At 45.7% G+C, this 21,908-nt stretch overlaps 1 protein-coding gene across 5 annotated transcripts in view; it reads left to right on the top strand.

Annotated features, from left to right (window-relative positions):
- Positions 1-21,908, top strand: part of PDS5A (PDS5 cohesin associated factor A) — a 133,161-nt gene that overhangs the window by 88,291 nt on the left and 22,962 nt on the right. For all 5 annotated transcript variants that reach the window (XM_088450663.1, XM_088450664.1, XM_088450662.1 and 2 more), the window contains exons 21-30: positions 5,062-5,220; positions 5,315-5,383; positions 6,325-6,461; positions 6,600-6,723; positions 6,935-7,139; positions 7,387-7,501; positions 15,402-15,534; positions 16,616-16,735; positions 18,397-18,459; positions 20,250-20,395. In XM_088450663.1, coding sequence (XP_088306789.1) covers positions 5,062-5,220; positions 5,315-5,383; positions 6,325-6,461; positions 6,600-6,723; positions 6,935-7,139; positions 7,387-7,501; positions 15,402-15,534; positions 16,616-16,735; positions 18,397-18,459; positions 20,250-20,395 — 1,271 coding nt within the window. The remainder of the gene's footprint in view (positions 1-5,061; positions 5,221-5,314; positions 5,384-6,324; positions 6,462-6,599; positions 6,724-6,934; positions 7,140-7,386; positions 7,502-15,401; positions 15,535-16,615; positions 16,736-18,396; positions 18,460-20,249; positions 20,396-21,908) is intronic.

The raw sequence follows: 21,908 nt of genomic DNA, 5'->3' as shown, positions 1-21,908 counted from the left end.
CTTCTAGGTCTGCTATTTGACACTTAACAGAGAATGAGACTAGTAAACTTTCCACTGATTCTCAGACAAACATTTGTTCTGTTTTTGCAAGTCTTTAAGATGGTCTCGACTTTTGAGGCAGTAAATCCATTCTGTTCAGAGGTGTTCAAGCTCATATATAAAAAATTACGTAAGTTTCGCCATCATCTAATGGTTCAGTTCATTAAACGTAATCTTTAAGGATGCGTGGGATCTTGTTGCCGGGATGGCGCCAGTATCCGGACACCAGTCAGCTTCCCGGCGGTAAGTAGTGGGGTTAGGGGGGGGGGGGGGCGGGGTTAGGCACTTGGGGGGGAAGATTAGGTTTAGGCTGCTGGGGGGAGGGGGGGAGAGCATTAGGTTTAGACTGCGGGGGGAGGGTTACGGAGGATTAGGTTTAGGCTGCGGGAGGAGGGGGGTGAGCAATTAGGTTTAGACTGCGGGGGGAGGGTTAGGGTTGGGCTGTGGGGAGGGAGGGTTAGGTTTAGGAGTAGGGTGAGGATACATACCGACAAGTGTCTATATCCTAACCCTGTCAGGGGGCTGGCATCGGAATTCTGACCGCCGGCATCCCGAGCGCCATCATCCTGTACCCAACACGGATGCATCTGTCACCCCTTTGGTTACTGAAAACAGACAATCCCAAAATGGGCCACACTTTGCTCTATGAAACTGGACACAATACTGTACTGGAGACTCTAGTCTGAAGATGTCTTTTGTTGCAGCCAATACCTATAAGGATTGTCAGGCTTACATCAACCATCATGGAAACATCAAATGCTTCCCTGCGGTGAAGGAAACAAGCTCATGCATAAGTCTCTAGCATCTTCATCTATGTTCATACGATAAGTGAAAAACTGGAAAGCAGATTTCCTCTGCAGAAGTGCACTACAACCAGAGATGTGCACCCAGAAGATGTTGTGTAGAGTGGTGAGGTCAGACGGTTGAACCACAAGTTCTGTTAGACTTCCATGGAAGATCCTTGATTTACATCTGGTTTATCCAGTTTATTATTAACAATGCTACCCTGTGCCTTCAAGAAGGTAAAAAGCAAAGAGGGTCCTTGAGATTTTGTTAAACAGATGTTCTCAAAATGTCAATAGTTCCTTTGTGGTGTCTTCCTCTAAGACAGTACCCCAAATCATTTAATAACTGTTTTGGGGTCAGTGTTGTGGATGTTGAAGCCATGATACTTAAGTAGTGTTCACACTAGGTTTTTTTTTTGTTGGGGTACCGCATCCTGACCTGTTCGTTTGGTAAAATTTGAGGTGCACCCTGCCTATTTTGCAAGTGCTGACTTGCACCCTGCACTTTCCCAAAGCATGGTACACACCGACAGAATCTGGGAGCCTCCATGGGGCAACTGGAGATGGGTTGAGCAAAGGTCCTGGTGTCCAGCCGCAAGCCATATCCGAATACTCCCCTTCTCCCCCCAGGTCAGGTACACCATATAAAGTACAAGATAGAAGATTCCCGCTCATTGTTGCCGTTGGCCCGCCACCCCACGCAGGCCAGAAGTCAGTCTTTGCTGCCCACGATGCATGAAAAGAAGAAATAAGCTGCCCTTAACCCACTGTGGACCCCAGAGACTCCTGCTTAGTGTTGCTGGCGGTCCGTCACCCCACACAAGCTGGGAGTTGCAGTCCGCGGCATACGAGGCATGCAAAGAGGAGATGAGCCGCCAATAGCACGCTGAGGTGGGAGCGAGACGGGGAATTAGTTGCAATGTACTGCACATAGTAAATGGTGACATCATGTGTGTGTGATGTGAGGATGGCATACACATGGGTTCCTTTGGAAACTCTTGTCTGACTTATTTTTAGTTAAAAGAAAAAAAAAAAAACTATCGTTTGACACAGATTTTGAATAAGACTTTGGATACCACAGTTATTTTGCAAAAAGTCCAGGAAATAGTGTTAGCTGGAGACCGCGACTGACTTGTGACCCCAGTAGAGTCTCATTTTTTCCAACATAACACACACTTCAATGAAAAAAAAAAAAAATAATGATCAGATGTGATTAAAAAGAACTTCTAGACAGGAGATAACACAGACCATTTTATATGGCAAATTATGAATTGGCATAAAATTAATTTTGGACACTACTGTTTGTATGCATCATCTTCAGCAATTCATCCAAAATGTTACCCTTCAAAATTAAAATGTGCCCTCCTTTGTCATCAGCAGTCTATCAGAAAAACGTAAAGATTTTTTTGGGCAGAGTGGTCAAAACTGTGCTCAAAATTATAAACCACGTCTTCCAGGGTTTTTATTTATTTTTTTGGTCTGAGAAGTTTCCATCTATTACCTCTCAATTATACTGTTTGTTTGAGTGCTGAAGACTTAAGCCATGTATCCACTAGCCGATTTAATAAACAATTATATCGTTCATTATATCGGCCAGTGGATATGCCATCAACGATCAGCGATGCGCGCTCCCATTGGTCGTTGACTATGTCGCTCATCACCCGAACCTGCTGTCCAACCTGACGATATCATCAGAGTGTGCAGGTTCGGGGTGGTGCCAGCACTGAATGATATCGTTCAGTGTTTGTGCTAAGTGTCGTCAAGGACATTAAGCACACCACTGCCGGGGACAGACTACACTATATCGCTCATGGAGCGATATCGTGTAGTAAATTTGAAATCTTTCCCTGTCTTTCAAAAGAAGGTGGCACTTTTGCAGTCCTTGTATGGTGTGATTGTGCAATCTCCATACAGTTCTCCAAAGACACCTTGTTATTAGAAGATAGTCCTTACAACAGCTTCCTTGGAAATTTCTTATGGGGCTGACCATTTTTACAGCACTCAGAAGGTATTTGAGCTGGAGCTCTGTGTTAAAGATTTCCATACCTAATTTTTCAGAACAGAGCTACTTTTCTGACACACGCACTTTCACCTAACATTCTAGCCAAGTTCCACTTAAATCAGGACATTGCAATACCGACTTTACCACGAGATCAGTCTTTGTTGAAAAAGGGATGTCCTCACACATTGGTTGTTGATAGGGCTCTGAAGTTCTATATAGGTAAGGCTCGAGAGTATCGGAAAACTGCTCTTTTGGTCCTTTATGATGCCTGCAAGATGAGTTTTCATGAATCAATGTGAACGATTGCTAGATGTCTTATACTTCTGACTGAGGACTGTCTTAGTAAAGGGAGATACTGTAGGCTGAGGAAGAGCGGAACATCGTTTTTGCGTTAATATCGGAGGTATGACTTCATTAACGCAGGTTTTACTTTTACACCGTATTCAATTTCAAAGACTTATCGCAGTTTTGAAAAGTCTTTGATAAAAAACGGGAATAACTTTTCACCATTGAATAGGTGTCGAAAAAAAGTGCAGAATTGGGGTTTAGGGGTGCAGGCTTAAAAAAAATAGCCTGCACCCCTGGGAGTGACATTTAAAAAAGAACTGTGTCAAAAAAAAGTTTAAAAAAAAATAGGGACACCCCAAAAAATTAATTTAAAAATTGGGGTGAAAAAAAAAAATGGGAAAAAATTGTTTAACAATAGGGAAATAGGTTCAGGGGTTTTCTGCAAGTATGCGGCAGGTGTTTTCTAGAATAGAATTATAGCGGCAGGTGCACAAATGCAGAATTTTTAAAAACTTACTTTAGGGACATAAAAATATGCTAGTACCCATTTTCATGTACCCCAAATTTGATGGGACCACTTAAAAAAACGAAAAAAATAACCTAAGTGCTCTTCTGCATCACTTCTTCAATGTCGGAAAAAAACACCTGCTGCGGCTATTTAAATCCCCGACTTGCAATTAAAGGCTAAATCGGGGGTACCCATAGTGTTCCCCCATGTTTTTACTACTTCAGGGGGGTCTTACAATTTTTTTTTAAGGAAAAATTCGTAACTTTACGCAAATCCAACTTCGGAGTTTCCCGTTTTCGTTAATTTTATATTGAATACGGGTATAAGCGGGAGTGCGCCCGATACTTTAACGCATGTAAAAACTCTGATATGAAACATTAACTTCGACAGTGAAGTTATCGTTTCATATTGAGTACCCCTCTAATTCTCTTTTCCATCACATAGTTGTCGGAGACTGATTTTCCTGTTTTGTTCCCCTGTATTCTCTTTGGAGGCTTGGTTAGAAAAATAACTGACATGCTTGCATGTTAGGGGAAGTAGATAATTTCAGATTTTGATCACTTTAAAAAATTCTGCACAAACTAATAGCTGAGCCTCTATAACCAAAGTTCCAGTGTTTCCCAATGGATTAAGAGTAAAGGATTTAGGGGTCAATCGAATTAGGTGTGAAGTGCGAGGTGTTATTTTCTCTTCTAATTTGCATAGCGAATTAATTTTGCAATCCAAGTAGCAACTCTCACTGAATCAGTCAAACTGAATTCACATCTTTCCATTGGCACCTACCTGAGGGTGAGAGATGGCAAGGAAAATCTTTCTTTATTTTAAGGTTAAAACGTCGGTACACTGTGCTGAACACCTTGGACACCCCCCTAATGACTAATTGGGCATTTGGAAGTTTCCAATTAGCTTAATTAGTACAATAATTACATGTCCTTTTTTGGGGTTAAAAAACTGTCCTCAAAATACCCCAAAATCACTTTTTCCTAGGTTTTTTTTTTTTTCGTTTAATTCGCTTGAGATTAAACAGAATTTTTTTTTTCTTGCATTTAAAAAAAAATGCACAAATTAGTCATTTAAAAACCTACAGTACCTTCCTAATGCCCACAAACAGCGTTCTATACGGTCCTGCTAACAAAATTATAAATTTTTTGGTCTCCCCACCTTTTCATGCACTTCTTTCAAATCTCATTTGGCAGTCAATTCGCACCCCTCCACTGCGAGTAGTGCGAATAGGCATTTTTAATTGGATTGGAGAATTCTCGGGAGCGCGCTTCAATGCGAAGTCTGCGAGTTTCAAGAAACAAACTCGCAATTCGCACTTAATTGGATTGACACCTTTTAATGTGAGTGCAAAAAAGATTTTGTTAGCACATGTGACTCACTTATCCTGTAAATGAAATGGTAAATTAGAAAGTCTTAAATATCTGCTCTTCTTTTAGCCTCTCAGCCGAAGTCTTAATGCAGATGTACCGGAGCAGTTAGTCACACCTCTTGTGTCGTTGGGTCACATTTCCATGTTGGCTCCTGATCAGTTTGCATCTCCGATGAAGTCAGTTGTGGCAAATTTCATTGTGAAAGACCTACTAATGAATGACCGGGTGAGTCACTTCATAAACCTTATCTGTTAAATGTTTTCATACTTAAAATTGCCTATTTTATTGTTTATTTTTTCCGCCTTTCTCCTATGTATAGACCAATGGTGAAAAGAATGGCAAACTCTGGTCCTCAGATGAAGAAGTTTCTCCAGAAGTTCTTGCAAAAGTATGAATGCATGTATTCCTTGCTATCCGCTGAGCAACTCTGTACTCTAAAGAGTAGTGCATGCAACATTTTGACCTATATTTAAATAGGGTTGTGTAAAGTATTGCCAAAGTAGTTTAGTTCTGCTAAAGGTGTGAAATATGCCCTGCACACTTTTCTAGAAGGTGCCTAATTTTACCCATAGGTGAGAGATTGTGTTTAATAGGTCCCCTTGCAGTTTTATTTTTATTTATTCTACATTGTTACATGGTCTCTTCTATATTATTCTTATATATATTCTTGAGCTTTAACTAAAAAATTAGGTTTTATTGGCCCATAATGGTGTAACGGGGGACCAGCCTGAGCAGTTGCAGTTTTTATTTAAAGTGTCCAGGCTCCTCGTGCCATCCTGTATACCCAGTCTATAGGGCTGCATACAAAAATCCGCGAGAATGGGGATAGGAGATGTCCTTACCCGAGTTTCCACAGTGTTGCAGCGCCAATGCGCCCACCTCGCAGCTAATTTAATTTATCTCTAAAAATCATGTTTGTACTTGAACAACCACTACAGGTGTGGCCAATAATCGTCCCTCCAGCTGCTGTGGGACTACACATCCAAGCAAGCCCTGTCACAGTTTTGCTGTCGGGGCATTCTAAAACAGTGGCAGTGCATGCTGGAATGTGTAGTTCAACAGCAGCTGGAGGGCTGCTTATTGCCCACCTCTGAACTAGATCTAGCTCCACCTTTGCTGACATTCATTTCATTTGGATGTCTATTTAATTTGCTGGAGGAAGTGTGGAAATTGAAGTGTAGGTGTCCTCTCTGGGGTGCATTTCCTTGTATTAAAATTAAGCTCTTACATGCCCTAAAAAAAAAATCTAAAAATGGAAAAACACATATGCTCTGGATAGATGTTTAATTACCATTAAATTATGTACTTTTAAAATTCCTGTCTCTTTAGGTGCAGGCCATAAAGTTACTGGTGCGTTGGCTTCTGGGTATGAAGAACAATCAGTCAAAGTCGGCCAACTCCACATTACGGTTGTTGTCTGCTATGTTGGTCAGTGAGGGAGACTTGACGGAGCATAAAAGAATAAGGTGAGTTAGTAAGAATAGTCCTCAGAGGTCACATGCTTTACACAAATATCAAATGTATGTAGCAAAATATCAGCTGCTTCTCTCTGCCTAATACTACTATCTGATCAGGTGCTCCAATCTGCTTTACCATTATTTTAGTAAATCTGACATGTCTCGTCTGCGATTGGCCGCTGGTGGTGCCATCATGAAGCTGGCACAGGAGCCTTGTTACCATGAAATAATCACCCCCGAGCAGTTCCAGCTGTGTGCCCTGGTTATTAATGTAAGTGCTAACTAATTTCTCTTACTGCTCATACAATGCTAGAATATTCTAGTCTCTCTGGTTTATTGCATTCAGACTCCCTTTATATAACGTTCTGTGAGCCAGTTTATTTGCAGCTTTTGTGGTGTGGAAATGTTACTGCACAGCAGCGGTTGCATGTACTGAGAGTAGCTACTAATGTGTGGTTTGTCTCCTTGTGTCTCTTCTGCAGGATGAGTGCTACCAGGTGCGACAGATATTTGCACAGAAGCTGCACAAGGCACTGGTGAAGCTGCAGCTCCCACTAGAGTACATGGCTATTTTTGCTCTGTGTGCAAAAGATCCAGTCAAGGAACGAAGAGCACATGCCAGACAATGCTTGCTTAAAAACATCAGCATACGGAGGGAGTACATAAAGCAAAACCCAATTGCAAATGGTGAGTACTTTCTAAAGAAATGCCACCAGGTTATTAAGCGTTGTGTCTTCTTTCTTAAATTAAATCCACTATCCATCAATTTAAATTTGTGAGCAGTTCTGTGTGGCAAACTTTCCACGACTTCATTCCTTATTACATCACTGCAGTTGACCGGCCCAGTTCTGGTGCTGGCTGCTACTTTGAGAGTCCCTCTGTTTGTCTTGCATTGGAAAGTCTTAATCTCATAATTTGTACAATGTTTCCGTAGAAAAGCTGCTGTCCTTACTGCCGGAATATGTTGTTCCGTACATGATTCATCTCCTGGCTCACGATCCAGATTTTACGAAACCTCAGGATATTGACCAATTACGTGATATCAAAGAGTAAGTTTTAGTAATATATGCTGGTGATTTTCAAACTGTCTCACTAAACCCACCTGCAAAACCTATTTATTCATGTCATAGGGAACACATGCGTAGACCATGGGTATAGGCTGGAGTTGGAGGAGTCCGGGCACCAACTAGTTGAGATTCTTCTCCCAGCAGCCCTGGCACCTCCTCCCATATGCCCCAGACAGGCCATTTTCTTTTGGTGCCCTGCAGGAGCAGTCACTGTTTTAGAGGCTGCTTTTAAGCAGTCTAGCCTTTTCTTTGATTTTAATTATTTATTTATTTTTTTATACTTACAGTATGAGTGAGCAGCACTAGGCGACCTATAGAACGTCCGCACTGCAGCTCCACTGGCCCTCTGTGCCAGTGGCCGCAGCACTGGACTCCGGGGGAGCACTGGCGGTGCTAACAATATAAGACCAGCTCTCTGCTTGCAGGGAGCTGCGTTGCAGTGGCTGTCACCGCCTGTGTGGGAGATCACCAGTGGTACTGATGATGGTCGATCTGGCGCCTCCGCTAGACCACCATGCACAGGCAATGGGACGCTTCATTGAAATCGGCCGTTGCCCTGGGGATCTTGTTCAGCAGCGGGAGATAGGCTCTCCCCGTTAGCTCCTCCCCCGCTCCCTTGCCGCAAGCTCCCCCACTGCAGAAGGCAACCATAGGGATTCTTCTCCTCGCTCTCCCCTCCCAACTGAGATGCTGAGTGGCCATTTTAACCTATGCCTGCTTGTTAGTTTATGGAAAGCGGCAAAGGGCTCCTGTCTGTATACCCCCTCCTCTGAGGTCAGATTATACACTAAGCTCCTTCCTGCTGAGAGGGGGTGGTTTGTTGAGCATTAACTGCCAATTTTTTAAATGTTTTTATGTGCATGTAATTGTGTTTGAGTGTGTAGATTCCGCCCATGCATTCCTCAAGTTCTATTCCTTTGACACCTTCGGTACCACGGATGCGGCTTTTGGCTGAATGGTTCTCTGATCTGCTCATACGTGTCCCTTCCCTTAGGGGGGTTGCTTTGGGACATCCCATGGTCTATGCCTGTGTCCCCTATGGAATAAAGAAGAAAAGGAGATTTATGTTCTTACCTTGTTAAATCCTTTTCTTTGGAATCCATAGGGGACACAGGCCGTCCACCCTGATGCACCTGGCTTGCAGGGATTTTACACTGCTTCCAGTCGTCCTTTTTAGCATTTCTGGGTGTTTGGACCTGTGTGTGTGTGTGTGTGTTGGTCTTTCTTCTCCTTTTTCTCGCTCCTGCTTTGGATTTTCTAACTTAACTGGCCTGTCTGGGGCCGGCGCTGGGGTATACGGGAGCAGGAGCCAGGGCTGCTGGGAGAAAAAGCATAACTAGTTGGTGCCTGGACTCCTACTCCAGCCTGTACCCATGGTGGTCTATGCCTATGTCCCTTATGGATTCCAAAGAAAAGCATTTAACCTGGTAAAAACAAAACTCCTTTTTATGCAAAATCTTCAGGAATTGAAACATTATGCCAATAAATTCAGTTATTGGCACAAATTTTAAAACCAACAAAAAGTACAAAATGTTGAAGATGTTCTCCTGGATATCAGTGTTTCTACTTCAGGGTCCATAGGGGGTCCACAGGGTTGACCTTGGGGTATAGCTGGATCTGGATCCACGGGCACCACGCAGTTAAAGCTTTGCTGCTCCCAGGATGCACTTGGGTCCGTCCTCCTCTATACCCCGCCCCCGGCCACAGGCACCTCAGTTTTAGTTGGTGCCCGGCCGGAGTCGGGTCACCCTGTCGCAGTGGGGCTGCAGGAGCAGTCCCTAAGCTTTATTTTAAAAGAGAAATTTTTTATTTTTTTTTTCTTCTTTTTTTACACTTTTAGAGCGGCAGCATCAGACTGTCCTTTAGGACGTCCACGCTGCCGCTCCTTCTCCCCGCTGGCGCCGCGACGCCAGTACAGCTCTGGGGATCGCGGCGGGACCCCAGAGCCTGTACTAGCCGGGCTCTGGGGACTCCCTTGACTGCTGCCGGACGCGACGGGGATCAGGTAAGCCGCGGGTCGCCGCGTGCGGCGGCCCGCGGATACTTCAATGCAGTCAGGAGCCTCCGGTCTCTGGGGACAGACCGGAGGCGCTAGCGGCGGCGGCGGGCTCCCCCTCAATTGAGGAATACCCCGCGTGTCCGCTAGACCACCAGGGTATCAGGCTGGTAGCGGGACCGGCAACCCGGGGGTTAATTGCTAGCCAGGGGAGGCAGCCTTCCCTGTCTAGCGGCTCCTCCCCTCAGCTCAGCGCGCCTTTCAACTAGGAGTCTGGCGTCGCTGAGCTGCTCTTATCTCTCGGCCACTCCTCCTCTGAGGTCTCCGGCGGCCATCTTTACTGGCACATCGCAGACTCCCAGGCGGTATCAAGTGGACCGGTCCCTCTGTGTACCTCTCCCCTGCTAAAGGACAGTGTACACAGCGCTATAGCCCTCCCAGACACTGAATCTGGGCGGTTGATTGTAGCGGAAGGTGCAGTGAGTATAACTTTTCTGCATTGTATGTGACTATTGCTAGTGCTGCCTGTCTGTGACTTATTCTCCTTACTGTCAGCTTATAACTATCCCTTTCCTTCTCCTACGGCCCGGCAGGTGTGTGGGGGAAGGGCGTTTTTCTGAGCCTCACATATATAAAACACGTATTTGTGGGGTCAGTCACATACTGTTGTGTGCTACACAGTACCATATCTGGGCTGTTGTTTCGCATACTGGTGAGTGCGCGGGTGTTAAAACCGTAATTCCTCTGGTGATACCTATTTCTTGTGTATTTACGGTATCATGTCGGATGAGGAGACTGAGCGCTCTGTGGCTCCTGTGCTATTTTCCTGCAGACGCTGTGCTGCTGGAGTTGATGGGGAGGACTTATCTCAGGATGGTCTGTGCGGGCGGTGCCAGCTGGTACCGGGCCCCTCCAACCCCCCTGTATCACAGGACCCTCCTTGGGCGATGTTTTCACAGGTGCTGGCGTCTATTGCGGACCGGTTATCGGTCCCATCAGCGGTCCCTTCTAGGGCGTTACCGCAGCCCACCATCCCCCATTCCCCGAGGGTTCCACAAATGTTGCGGTCTTCCCCCGGGGCCCAGACTGTGGGTCCTTACTCGGGACTGCCTGTGTATGTGCAGTCTTCCCCAGGGACGTGTCAGTCTGTAGTGCCTTTGCAGAGTGTTGCTCCGACGGCTCCTCCGCCTTGGGTGGATGTTCTATCCAGCTCCGTACAGAGTCTGGCGGCTTCATCCTCGGCGTTTCAGTCTATGTTGCAAGGTGATGTGCCACCAAGGGTGTCTAAACGTCCGGTTGTGAGTTCACTAGCTGCGCAGTTGTCGGACTCGGAAGTGTCCTCAGATGATGGAGAAATCCATGAGGACTCTGACTCTGATGTCATGGGGCAGGAGGTGGAAGCTAAGTCCTCCATTAATGTTACAGCCTTAGTTAGGGCGGTGCGGGCTATCCTACATGTTGAGGATGATGCGCCGGCTCCTAGGTCGAAGTTTCCTAATTTTAAAAAGGCCAAGGTGACCTCAACTGTGTTCCCCCTGTCTGATCAATTATCGGATCATATGGCGGCGGCCTGGCAATTACCTAGTAAGAGGTTCCATCCACAGAAGAGGTTGGCGGCGAACTATCCTTTTCCTGAAGCTCATTGCAGGAAATGGGAAACTCCGCCGGCGGTGGATTCCCACGTTACCCGCTTGATCAAAAGCGCGACGTTGCCATTGCCGTCTATCTCCTCTTTGAAGGATCCCACGGACAGGAAGGTGGAGACTTGTTTAAAGTCCATTTATTCTCTTTCCGGGGCGGTGGCTCGCCCGTCCATGGCTATCTCCTGGGTGGCTAAAGCCATTGAGGCATGGGCCAATGCCTTGGAGGATACCTTTCCTGATGAGGCTCCGGATATCCAGAGAGCGTTAGTGGGACAGATGCGGGATGCAGCTTCCTATATTGGGGAAGCGTCTTTGGATGCCAGCCTGCTCACTTCTAGGGTGTCGGCTGCAGCGGTATCTGCTCGGCGCTCCCTGTGGCTGAGGTCCTGGAGGGCTGATGCAGATTCAAAAAAGGGTCTGGAGGCCTTGCCTTTTAATGGTGATTTACTATTTGGTCCGGATTTGGACAGAATAGTGGATACTTTGGCTAAGTCCAAGTCGGCTTTTCTCCCTTCGGCCTCTGCGCCGGCTAAAGTGAGGAGCTCTGCCTTTCGGTCCTTTCGGGTTCAGGGTAAGGCCAAGGGCCAGTCCTTCCCGAGACATTCGGCGACCAAGGCCGCACCCAAGCCCAAGAAGCAGGCATGGAGTGCTCGGCGCCCTTCTTCCAAGCAGGAGGATAAGCCTGCTGCCTGATGGGACGGGCCTCTCTCTGGGGGACCCCAGAGTGGGAGGCCGACTTCTCCAATTCGCCCAGTGTTGGCACAATACCACCACGGATGCCTGGGTTCGAGAAGTAGTCTCTCAGGGGTACGCCCTGTCTTTTCGGTTCAGGCCGCCCCACCAGTTTTTTTGTACGAGTCCTTCTCTGGACAAGACCAAAGCTGGTCAGATTCAGGTAGCTATAGAATCCTTGCTACAAGCAGGGGTCATTGTTCCCGTTCCGCAGTCTCAGCGCGGGACGGGGTACTATTCTACTCTGTTTCTGGTACAGAAACCCAATGGTTCTCATCGCCCTATCCTGAATTTGAAGTCTCTGAACAGATACCTCAGAGTTCCCAGGTTCAGGATGGAAACGTTACGTTCCATCATTCTGGCGATGGAACCCGGGGATTATATGGTCTCCCTCGATATCCAGGACGCCTATCTCCATGTGCCCATAGCACCGGCACATCAGCGGTATCTGAGGTTTGCTATCCTGAACCATCACTACCAATTTCGGGCGTTGCCTTTTGGCCTTTCCACGGCTCCGAGGGTGTTCACCAAGGTGATGGCGGTTATGGCTGCCCACCTTCGGGGTCAGGGTCTACGTCTGTTGCCGTACCTGGACGATCTTCTGCTGCTGGCGAGCTCCCCGGAGGTGCTTCTTCGACATATCCACCTGACCATTGCTTGTCTTCAAGCACACGGGTGGTTGATAAACTGGAAGAAGTCCTCCCTGATTCCATCACAGCGGATGGTTCATTTGGGAGCCCTGCTGGATTCTCGTCAGCAGCGGATTTTCCTGACTCCAGAGAAGGTCTCCTCCCTGCAGCTGAGGATACACAGTTGCCTGAGCAGTTGCCGCCTGTCGGTCCATTCAGCTATGAGAGTTCTGGGGTCCATGGTGTCGACATTCGACATGGTGGAATTTGCCCAGTTCCATTCCCGGCCCCTGCAGGGGCTGATTCTATCGGAATGGAACGGGTTACCTCACCGGATCCGCTCTCAGATGCTGGTGTTGTCCGCGGAGGTTCGGCAGTCTTTGGCTTGGTGGCTTCAGACGGTGCATCTGGTCGAGGGGCGCCCCTTTTGGATCCCGGACTGGGTCCTGCTCACGACGGATGCCAGTCTTCGGGGTTGGGGGGCAGTGACCGGCTCATTATCGCTTCAGGGTCGTTGGTCCGCGGAAGAAGCACTTCTCCCCATCAACATCCTGGAACTGCGGGCTGTGTACAGGGCCCTGCAGTCGTCCGGCCCCGCTCTTCACGGAAGGGCGGTTCAGGTGCAGTCCGACAACGCCACCACGGTGGCGTACATCAACCACCAAGGGGGAACTCGCAGTCGGGCAGCAATGTCGGAGGTGTCTCGCATTCTTGCTTGGGCGGAGTGTCACGTTCCAGCGATCTCGGCAGTCTTCATTCCCGGAGTCCTCAATTGGGAGGCGGACTTCCTCAGCCGTCACGATGTGCATCCCGGGGAATGGTCGCTTCACCCAGAGGTGTTTCAGCTACTCGTGGACAGGTGGGGGCTGCCGGAGCTGGACTTGATGGCCTCCCGTCACAATCACAAGTTGCCCGTTTACGGGTCAAGGACAAGAGACGCAGGCGCCTGTCTGGTAGACGCTCTGTCGGTGAAATGGACGTTTCACCTGGCGTATCTGTTTCCTCCGATATCCTTACTTCCTCGGGTTCTGCGGAAATTCAAGCAGGATGGCGGCACGCTCGTGCTGGTGGCTCCGGCGTGGCCCAGACGTCCTTGGTACTCCGATCTGAGGTGCCTCTCCATCGACGCTCCGTACCTTCTTCCTCAGCGTCGGGACCTGTTGTCTCAGGGGCCCTGCCTTTACCCGGATCTGGGTCGGCTGTCTTTGACGGCGTGGCTCTTGAGACAGCCGTCTTGAGGTCTAGGGGTTTCTCCAGTTCAGTGATTGGTACCATGCTTAGGGCACGCAAGCCTGCCTCCGCGCGGATTTACCACAGGGTGTGGCGCACTTATTTTCAGTGGTGTGAATCCAGAAACTATGATCCGCAGGTGTTCCGGGTTTCCAGAATCTTGGAATTTCTTCAATCGGGTTTGGACCTCGGCTTACGCCTGGCCTCTCTGAAGGTTCATGTGTCTGCTTTGTCCGTGTGGTTTCAGCGACGGATTGCTACACTGCCAGATGTTTACACCTTTTTCCAAGGTGTTCTCAGGATCCAGCCTCCCTTCGTGCCTCCGGTGGCTCCGTGGGACTTGACGGTGGTACTGAGGGTCTTGCAGGGTCCTCCTTTTGAGCCGCTTGAGTCGGTGGAGCTCAAGTGGCTGACGTTTAAGACCATTTTTCTCCTGGCAATTGCTTCGGCCAGGAGGGTTTCAGAATTGGGGGCGCTTTCCTGTCGCCCTCCTTTTCTGATTTTTCACCAGGACAGGGCAGTGCTCCGCACGCGTCCTGAGTTTTTGCCCAAAGTGGTTTCAAAGTTCCACATTAATCAGGAACTTGTTGTGCCAGCTTTTCAGTCACCTGATCTTTCGGCTGGTGAGGCTTCCTTGGATGTGGTCCGGGCACTTAGAATCTATGTGGACCGGACTGCTTCGGTTAGGAAGTCGGATTCTTTGTTTGTCCTCTTTGGTTTTCACAAGAGGGGTTGGCCTGCCAACAAGCAAACGATAGCCCGTTGGCTTCGTTCAGTTATTTGTGAGGCTTATGCGCAGGAGGGTTTACCTGTGCCAGCCTCTGTTAAGGCTCATTCCACTCGTTCTGTGGGTCCCTCTTGGGCTGCTAGACGTGGCGCCTCCGCTGTTCAGCTGTGTAAGGCGGCTACTTGGTCTTCAATTCAGACGTTTTTGAGGTTTTATGCGTTTGACACCTTCGCCTCTCAGGATGCATCCTTTGGGCGCCGGGTACTCCTTTCAGCACAGGAGCGTCCCCGCCCTTAGTTGAACTGCTTTGGGACATCCCCAAGGTCAACCCTGTGGACCCCCTATGGACCCTGAAGTAGAAAACAAGAGATATGGTAAGAACTTACCTTTGTTATCTCTGTTTCTACGAAGTCCATAGGGTCCACAGGGCGCCCGCCCTGACGCACCTGGCTTCAAATGGGCTGTGTGGCTGGTCACCGGTTTTCCGTCTCCCATTTCTGTGAGTATGGTTTCTTGTGTGTTCCAGTCTTCCTTCTCTCGGTTTAGTCTCCTCCTCCGGCCTTAGCTGCTTACCAACTGAGGTGCCTGTGGCCGGGGCGGGGTATAGAGGACGACGGACCCAAGTGCATCCTGGGAGCAGCAAAGCTTTAACTGCGTGGTGCCCGTGGATCCAGATCCAGCTATACCCCAAGGTCAACCCTGTGGACCCTATGGACTTCGTAGAAACAGAGATAACAAAGGTAAGTTCTTACCATATCTCTTGTTATGTGCGTAGTACGGTCACTGCTGTTCCTTGTAATTCTATGCACAAAATGCAGATGTTACTTGGTTTAATACAATAACCAGAATTTAGGTGCAATGCCATTGCTTTTATGGTGGAGAATTAGTATTTGAACATGTACTACATTAACCTTTCCTAATACAGGTGCCTTTGGTTCATGCTTGAAGTTTTAATGGCCAAGAATGAAAATAACAGTCATCTCTTCATGAAGAAAATGTGTGAGAGCATCAAACAGACTCGGGACGCTCAGTCTCCAGATGATCCCAAAGCAAATGAAGTAAGTTTTTAATCCATTTACATCTTTTAACAATATAATAGGTTTAATTAAGTAACCGTAAACTATGAGCGTTTGAAAATAAGCAAACAAATTGCTTGAATGTGTTTCACCAGAAAATGTTTGCAAAGGAGATCATTCAAGGTTGCAGAGTATAAATTGCTAGACTGGGTTGTCTTGCGCTGGCTCTTATTGTCAAAGCTTTTATAGTGTTCTATTATTGTGTCCTCTGACCTATAGATGTGTCCACATACATCTATCCTCCATGCGCTACAAGTCGCACCACACAATGCTGGAGCTCTGCCTGCCTCGGTAGCCCTGAGCGTCTTTCGTGCAACTTTTTACCTTCAAATGCCAGTGATGTGATAGATAGCACATGCAGCTTCTGATTAAAATGATATGCAGCATGCCTATGTTTTCTGTGCGACTGTATCTGCCTGCGAAATGCTATGTTAGTGTCAGCGGCTGTAACACTGTAAAGTAGCGTTTCGCATGCAGATACATCTGCAGTCACACAGAGAACATAGGCATACTGCGTATCATTTTAATCAGCAGAAGCTGCTTGTGCTAATATTCACATCGCTGTGTGAATAAGACGCATTTTAAGGTAAAACGTTGCAAAAAAAGACGCTCTGCGCTAATGAGTCACGCCATGGCACGGCGCGATTAGAAGGGCTGTTTAACTCGCAAGGAGGCTATATGTATGTGGACACATCTGTGTGCACCACATTTGTCACTTAAACCTAAGATTTGATTTTAAAAAACACATCTGCCCTGTGAAGGCTCTTGCCAACCACCAGTGAGTGATTGCATGGAGCCAGTGCCCCAATATCCTGCATGTAACATTTCTCATATGTAATGTGCTGCGATTTGATGGGTCCGGTATATGGGCTCGGTGTGTTTGGTACCCTGCAAAAAGTGTGCTGTTGGGATTTCCTTACTGTATAAATGTAGGAAAACACAGAAAGATGTGACCACTATTCTTATATTGCTCACCAAATGTTCATGCTGGAGTAATCCTTGTGCGCAGTTCTGTAGTGAGTATTGTGGCAATGGAAACAGCTGCGGTTTCTTTCTCCTTTAGAAATTATACACCGTCTGCGACGTGGCTCTGTGCGTCATGAATAGCAAAATCGCCATCACTCTTGCAGAAGCTCCTAAGGAACCAATGTTGCCAAGTAGATTTTTCACTCAGCCTGATAAGGTAATATAATACATGTGTACATATATAATTCCACTATATGTTCTGTGATAAAGCATATCGATGTAATTTGAAAGCAAGTGTAAATCTCTTGTCACTAATCATCTTTTAAAAATAGAGATATCAATGTACTGGGAACACTATTACTTCTACTATCTGAAAGGGTGATTGGATTACATACATGTACATTTAAAATGTTTTTCCTGCCAAACACAATTCAGTGGCCACACACTATCCTGTATTATAAATCACACCCTGCACACTGGTTTTACTTGTATAAGACTTAAATTACCGTGAGGTAGGTTACAGTATCAGAGTCCTGCATCTTACTGGCCTTATGTTACTACTGTTCATGGTAACTTACTGCAACATGGTGAGTATGGAAAATGTCTGAGCACACAGGAGGAGGGAGAGGGGAAAGTTGCTTGAGAAGTGTTGAGCAGAGATTAGCCATATATAATCCTGATTTGTATGGGAAGCTGATGGTATTACAATGCAAGGTGAGAGACTTTTTGTTCAAATGGTCCTCTTTAATCTGTGCCTTTAGGAAATGGAGGATATCTCTTCTGGATATTGCTGCATTGGATAACTAACCAATGCAGCAATATGCATGTGGCTATTGTATTGGGGAGACTCTTGCAAATATCCCCATCTGGTTTTTCATGATAGGGCTGCTTTTGTTTTGTTTTTTAACTTGAATTTTGTTTCTAAATTCCATTTAAGTCAGAATATTGATTTTTAAGAAGAATTCATTTTAGAGGTAGAGGGGTCTTCACTTTTTGTCTTAAGTTATTGAAGATGTAAATCTAGAGGACACGAGAATTTAGCAATACAGAAACTTTTAGTCATGTAATGTCTGTAAAAGATTGACCTGCATCCAACCAGAGAATAGCTAGATGGTTCTCTCTTGTGATTCGCCACATCCGTGGTGATGCTTGGAAACCTGTTGTGCACCTATCAGTGAATACTGCGTGTCCTGGAGCCTCAGCATTGCAGCGGTGTCATGACAGCCACATGGTTCTCTGTTCAGGGTTTTTGTGTCCAAGCACACAGCACTACTAGGAGCATATCCAAACGGAGGGGCAGCTTTGGGATGTCCCCATGGTGTATTTTTACCTTTTTCTGAATCCATTGGGGCTCTCTGACCGTCCAGTCTTTACTTTCTGGCTCTCCTGTTTAAAGATGAATGATTTACAGTTTTAGAAATAAAAGATCTGTTTGTATATATGAACAATATATCTCTGGCCCTGTTTTGTGGGGCTTGGTTAGACAACTAACGTGCAGGTTGGGGATATAGTGGTGCAGGAGCGCCAGAGTTCTAAAAGTGTCCTCTTTGTAGATTCAGAAGAAAAAAGGAATTTGAAAGTTTATATAGGCATAACGTTTCCATGGTTTTGGCAGAGAACAATTGTTGGTTAATTGTATAGATGATGAAGTTTAATTTGAGGTAGACTATCTATAATTGTAATTACAAATAACTCTGTATAACCCAGTTAGTTATTTTATTTTCATAATTTGCTTTCGATGTATTTTTTTGTATTTGTCAGACATGCTAGCACTTAACAAACTTATTGTGCTTCATCAATACTATTCACATTGCTTTGATACAATAATATATTGACAGCGTTTTAAAGTGAAAAATATCTGGCTTATTTGTCTCCCAGGAATTTTGCAATGACAAGAGCTACATATCTGAGGAAACGAGGGTTCATCTGCTAACAGGAAAGGTAAAGTTGTAAACAGGTTTGCAGAACGGAGTTTTGAGTCATGCTAGCATTTGTGTAATCTGGTCTCACCCACCAAAAGCATCTATGCAAAGTGCACATTGCAGATCCACCTTCATTAGTCCCACTCTGTGAATCTTGGAAGATTTTGTATATAGAACGTACATTTGTTAGACTGTAAAATGGTCCACACACAAAGCTGTCGATGGACAGACATTTGAAGAGGCTGCTCCTTAGCGTTACATCACTGGGTCCTCTTTTACTCTACTATGTTGACCTGGTGATCAGTATTTATCTAGCACTGGTCTAAAGTGAACTTCATGTATAAGGTGATTCGCTCATTCAGCAGTGGTTTTGGCCTTTATGCTTTTATTTGATTCTCTTGCATTATGGCCAGTGGAGACCCTTTTTGAGCTATGAAAAAAAAAATCAAACTAAGGTGTCTTCCCCCGTTGGTAGATCACAAATCAGACAATTCTATATCATGGTTACATTTTATTGGGATGTAGTCATAATGTCGACATAGCTGAAATGTCGGCATCTGCAGAATGTTGACATGTGAAATGCTGAAATTCTGCAGCGGAGGTTTAGTCAGCACTAGATCACCAGGGACGTTTTATCAACATTCTAATCATGTTGACATGGTAAATGACAATGGTCAATGTCAACATTACCTAGTTGTTGTAAAGAAGACACGACAACCTGTCCTCCATTCAGAAGCGTGAAAACATGACATTTCTAGCTAGGGTGTATACTGAAGCAAAAACAGCAGCTTACTGCTGTATCCAAAGTCCCACAAGAATGCCATTGCTATTTTATGCCTGATATGCTCATGACTTTGCAGGGCTGTGCAGGTAAACTGATTGCACTGGTGTTTAATGTATGCATTCAAAACTTTGTTTATTTTGCAGTTTTTCACTAGTTATTAAATTTAGATGATCATATTGAAAATTAAGAGATGGGTTTTGGAAATGATACCCTACGTATTTCCAGCAACCGCAATTCAAATGTACAAACTGCATTTTAGTTGTTCGGTTAGCACTCAATTTTTTTTTTAACAATATTTTTATTATTATTACACAGTTTAAACAGAGAATACATTTCTCGATATAAATATAACAATTCAATGACATAGTGCTATAGAAAAGGCTAAGATGTGTGTCATACAATAAAAGCTAGATTCTCCACATAGCAATCAGCAGCTTATAAAGATAATCCATAGAAAATAGCATGAACCATATAGTGACTGTATTGTACAAAAAGACTCCCGCACAACATAATGAACTATAAACAATATAATTTGCCCTCAGAATGGTGGGTGACCTTTCTCAAGTATCTCCGTATTATACCACGTAGTCATAATTACTACTTTACGTATCTTTTCTTTAATAGATGGAGATAAGAGTACTGATATAAGGGAGCCATATCTCAAAAAAAATTTGCCACTATTTTCAATACCAAGTGAGCTTTCTACCCAGTCCATCTGACCAAGATAAATTAATCTTGGTAACATAAGCGTTAAGGGAATAGAATTAGAATCGATCCACTGTGACAGGATAGTTTTTTTTGCTGTTGCCGCGACTCTAGCTAATAAAAAGCGTTTTCCCCTTGATATTCTCGGTTGAGTTGTGGTAGAATAATGGTTCCACAGCGCTAGCAGTGCCAATTTAATTAGTGCTGGATGATCGTAATTAAACCATTTTGTGAAGATATGTGCATGCAGTGTCGACTTATTGTTATACACTATGGGGAAACTACATCTGAATATGTTCATTTAACTTCTGTTTTCCCAGCCAAAGCCAACAACTGTGCTTGGTGCTCTGAACAAGCCTCTGTCTGCCACCGGCAGGCGACCTTACCATAGAAGTTCTGGTTCCGACACTGTCAGCAATGTGAGCATCATTTCAGAATCAGATTCTCCTGTCCTTATACGACAAAGGTAAATCCAGGTCTGCTCTTTTTTTTTTTTTTTTTCTTTTATCCATTACATATCTACATTATGTGGTTAGTAGATAGACATATTTCATGTTTGTTTTGCTGGTAATCTCTTTGCTTTATCTTCTTCGGGGTCCATAGGGTCCACAGAAATTACCTTGGGTATGTAGGTGGAGTGATCCAGGCACCAAACAGTCAACAAGCTTTAGCTCCCAGGATGCCCTGGCTCCTCTTCCATACATACGCTGCCTCTGGCTACAGGTAGTCAGTTTTTCCTGTTTGCTGCAGGAGCAACATGCGGTCAAAAGTTGTTGTTGTTTTTTGTTTTTTTTTTCCTTCTTTTTTTTTCTCCGAGTGGCGGCGTTCCGTCAAACTTACCAGCTTCATGGCAGGAGCCCCCATGGGCATCCTTTTCCCAGATTATGGCACAGGTTGCAGATTGGCAGCCCCTGGGCCAGCCACAATATTGGGGTCCTCTCAGCAGCTGCAACCTGCTATGTTTTTTCCCCTGATGCATCCGTCCGTCCTGACATGTATGCTCACTCAAGTCAGAATGTGGGGGGGGGGGGGATACACAGGGTTCCTCTCAGTTGAGGAAGACAGTTTTCCAGCTGCAGATGTTGCTTATATGATTAGGGCGGTCAAAGTGGTGCTAATCATTGACGAGGAGGAGCCAGCACAAAGAGAGGCTCCAGGATTTAAACGTCACAGGGTTATAAAACCTGAGTTTCCCAGATCTGAGCACCTTTCGGATCTTATGGGGGAAGCATGGAAGTTGCTGGATAGGAAATTCCATATTACTATAAATGTTGAGGCCTTATACTCCTTTCCAGTGGATCAGTGCACTAAGTTGGAGGTTTCTCTATCAGTGGATGCACATGTGGCACATCTTGTTATGAGGTCTGACCTTAAGCCTGCAGCTTGATGGGATGGGCCTCCCTCTGGGGGAGCCCAGGGTGGGTAGGAGGCCGACTTCTTCAGTATTCAGACGCCCGGCATCTTACGACAACAGATGCCTTGGTTCGGGAGGTAGTCTCCCAGGGGTACGCCCTTACTTTTTGGAGAAGTCCCCCACAAAGGTTTTTCAGCACAACTCCAGCAGTGGATTCTGCGAAAGCCTTGGCCCTCCAGCAGGCTATATACATTCCCTGCTGGTGTCAAGGGTAGTAATCCCAGTTCCAGTGAATCAACTAGGAAAGGGATATTATTCCAAACTCTTCTTGATTCAAAAACCCAATGGGTCTCATCGGCCTATTCTAAACCTAAAGGGTCTCAACACGTTTGTCAAGGTGCCCAGGTTTCGCATGGAAACTCTGCGGTCGATTGTGTTGGCCATGGAACCATGGGATATCTTGGTATCCCTGGATATTCAAGATGCTTATCTTCATGTACCAATTGCACCGTCCCACCAACAATTCCTGTGATTCACAGTCATGCAGGAGCATTTCCAGTTTCAGGCACTGCCTTTTGGTTTACCAACGGCCCCTTGGGTGTTTACCATAATCATGGCCAGTAAT

This window comes from Taudactylus pleione, unplaced genomic scaffold, assembly GCF_031769625.1.
Source record: "Taudactylus pleione unplaced genomic scaffold, aTauple2 ptg000520l, whole genome shotgun sequence".
Classification (NCBI taxonomy): Eukaryota; Metazoa; Chordata; class Amphibia; order Anura; family Myobatrachidae; genus Taudactylus; species Taudactylus pleione.
The sequence above is the reverse complement of the archived record's forward strand: the minus strand, read 5'-3'. Positions and strand labels throughout refer to the sequence as shown.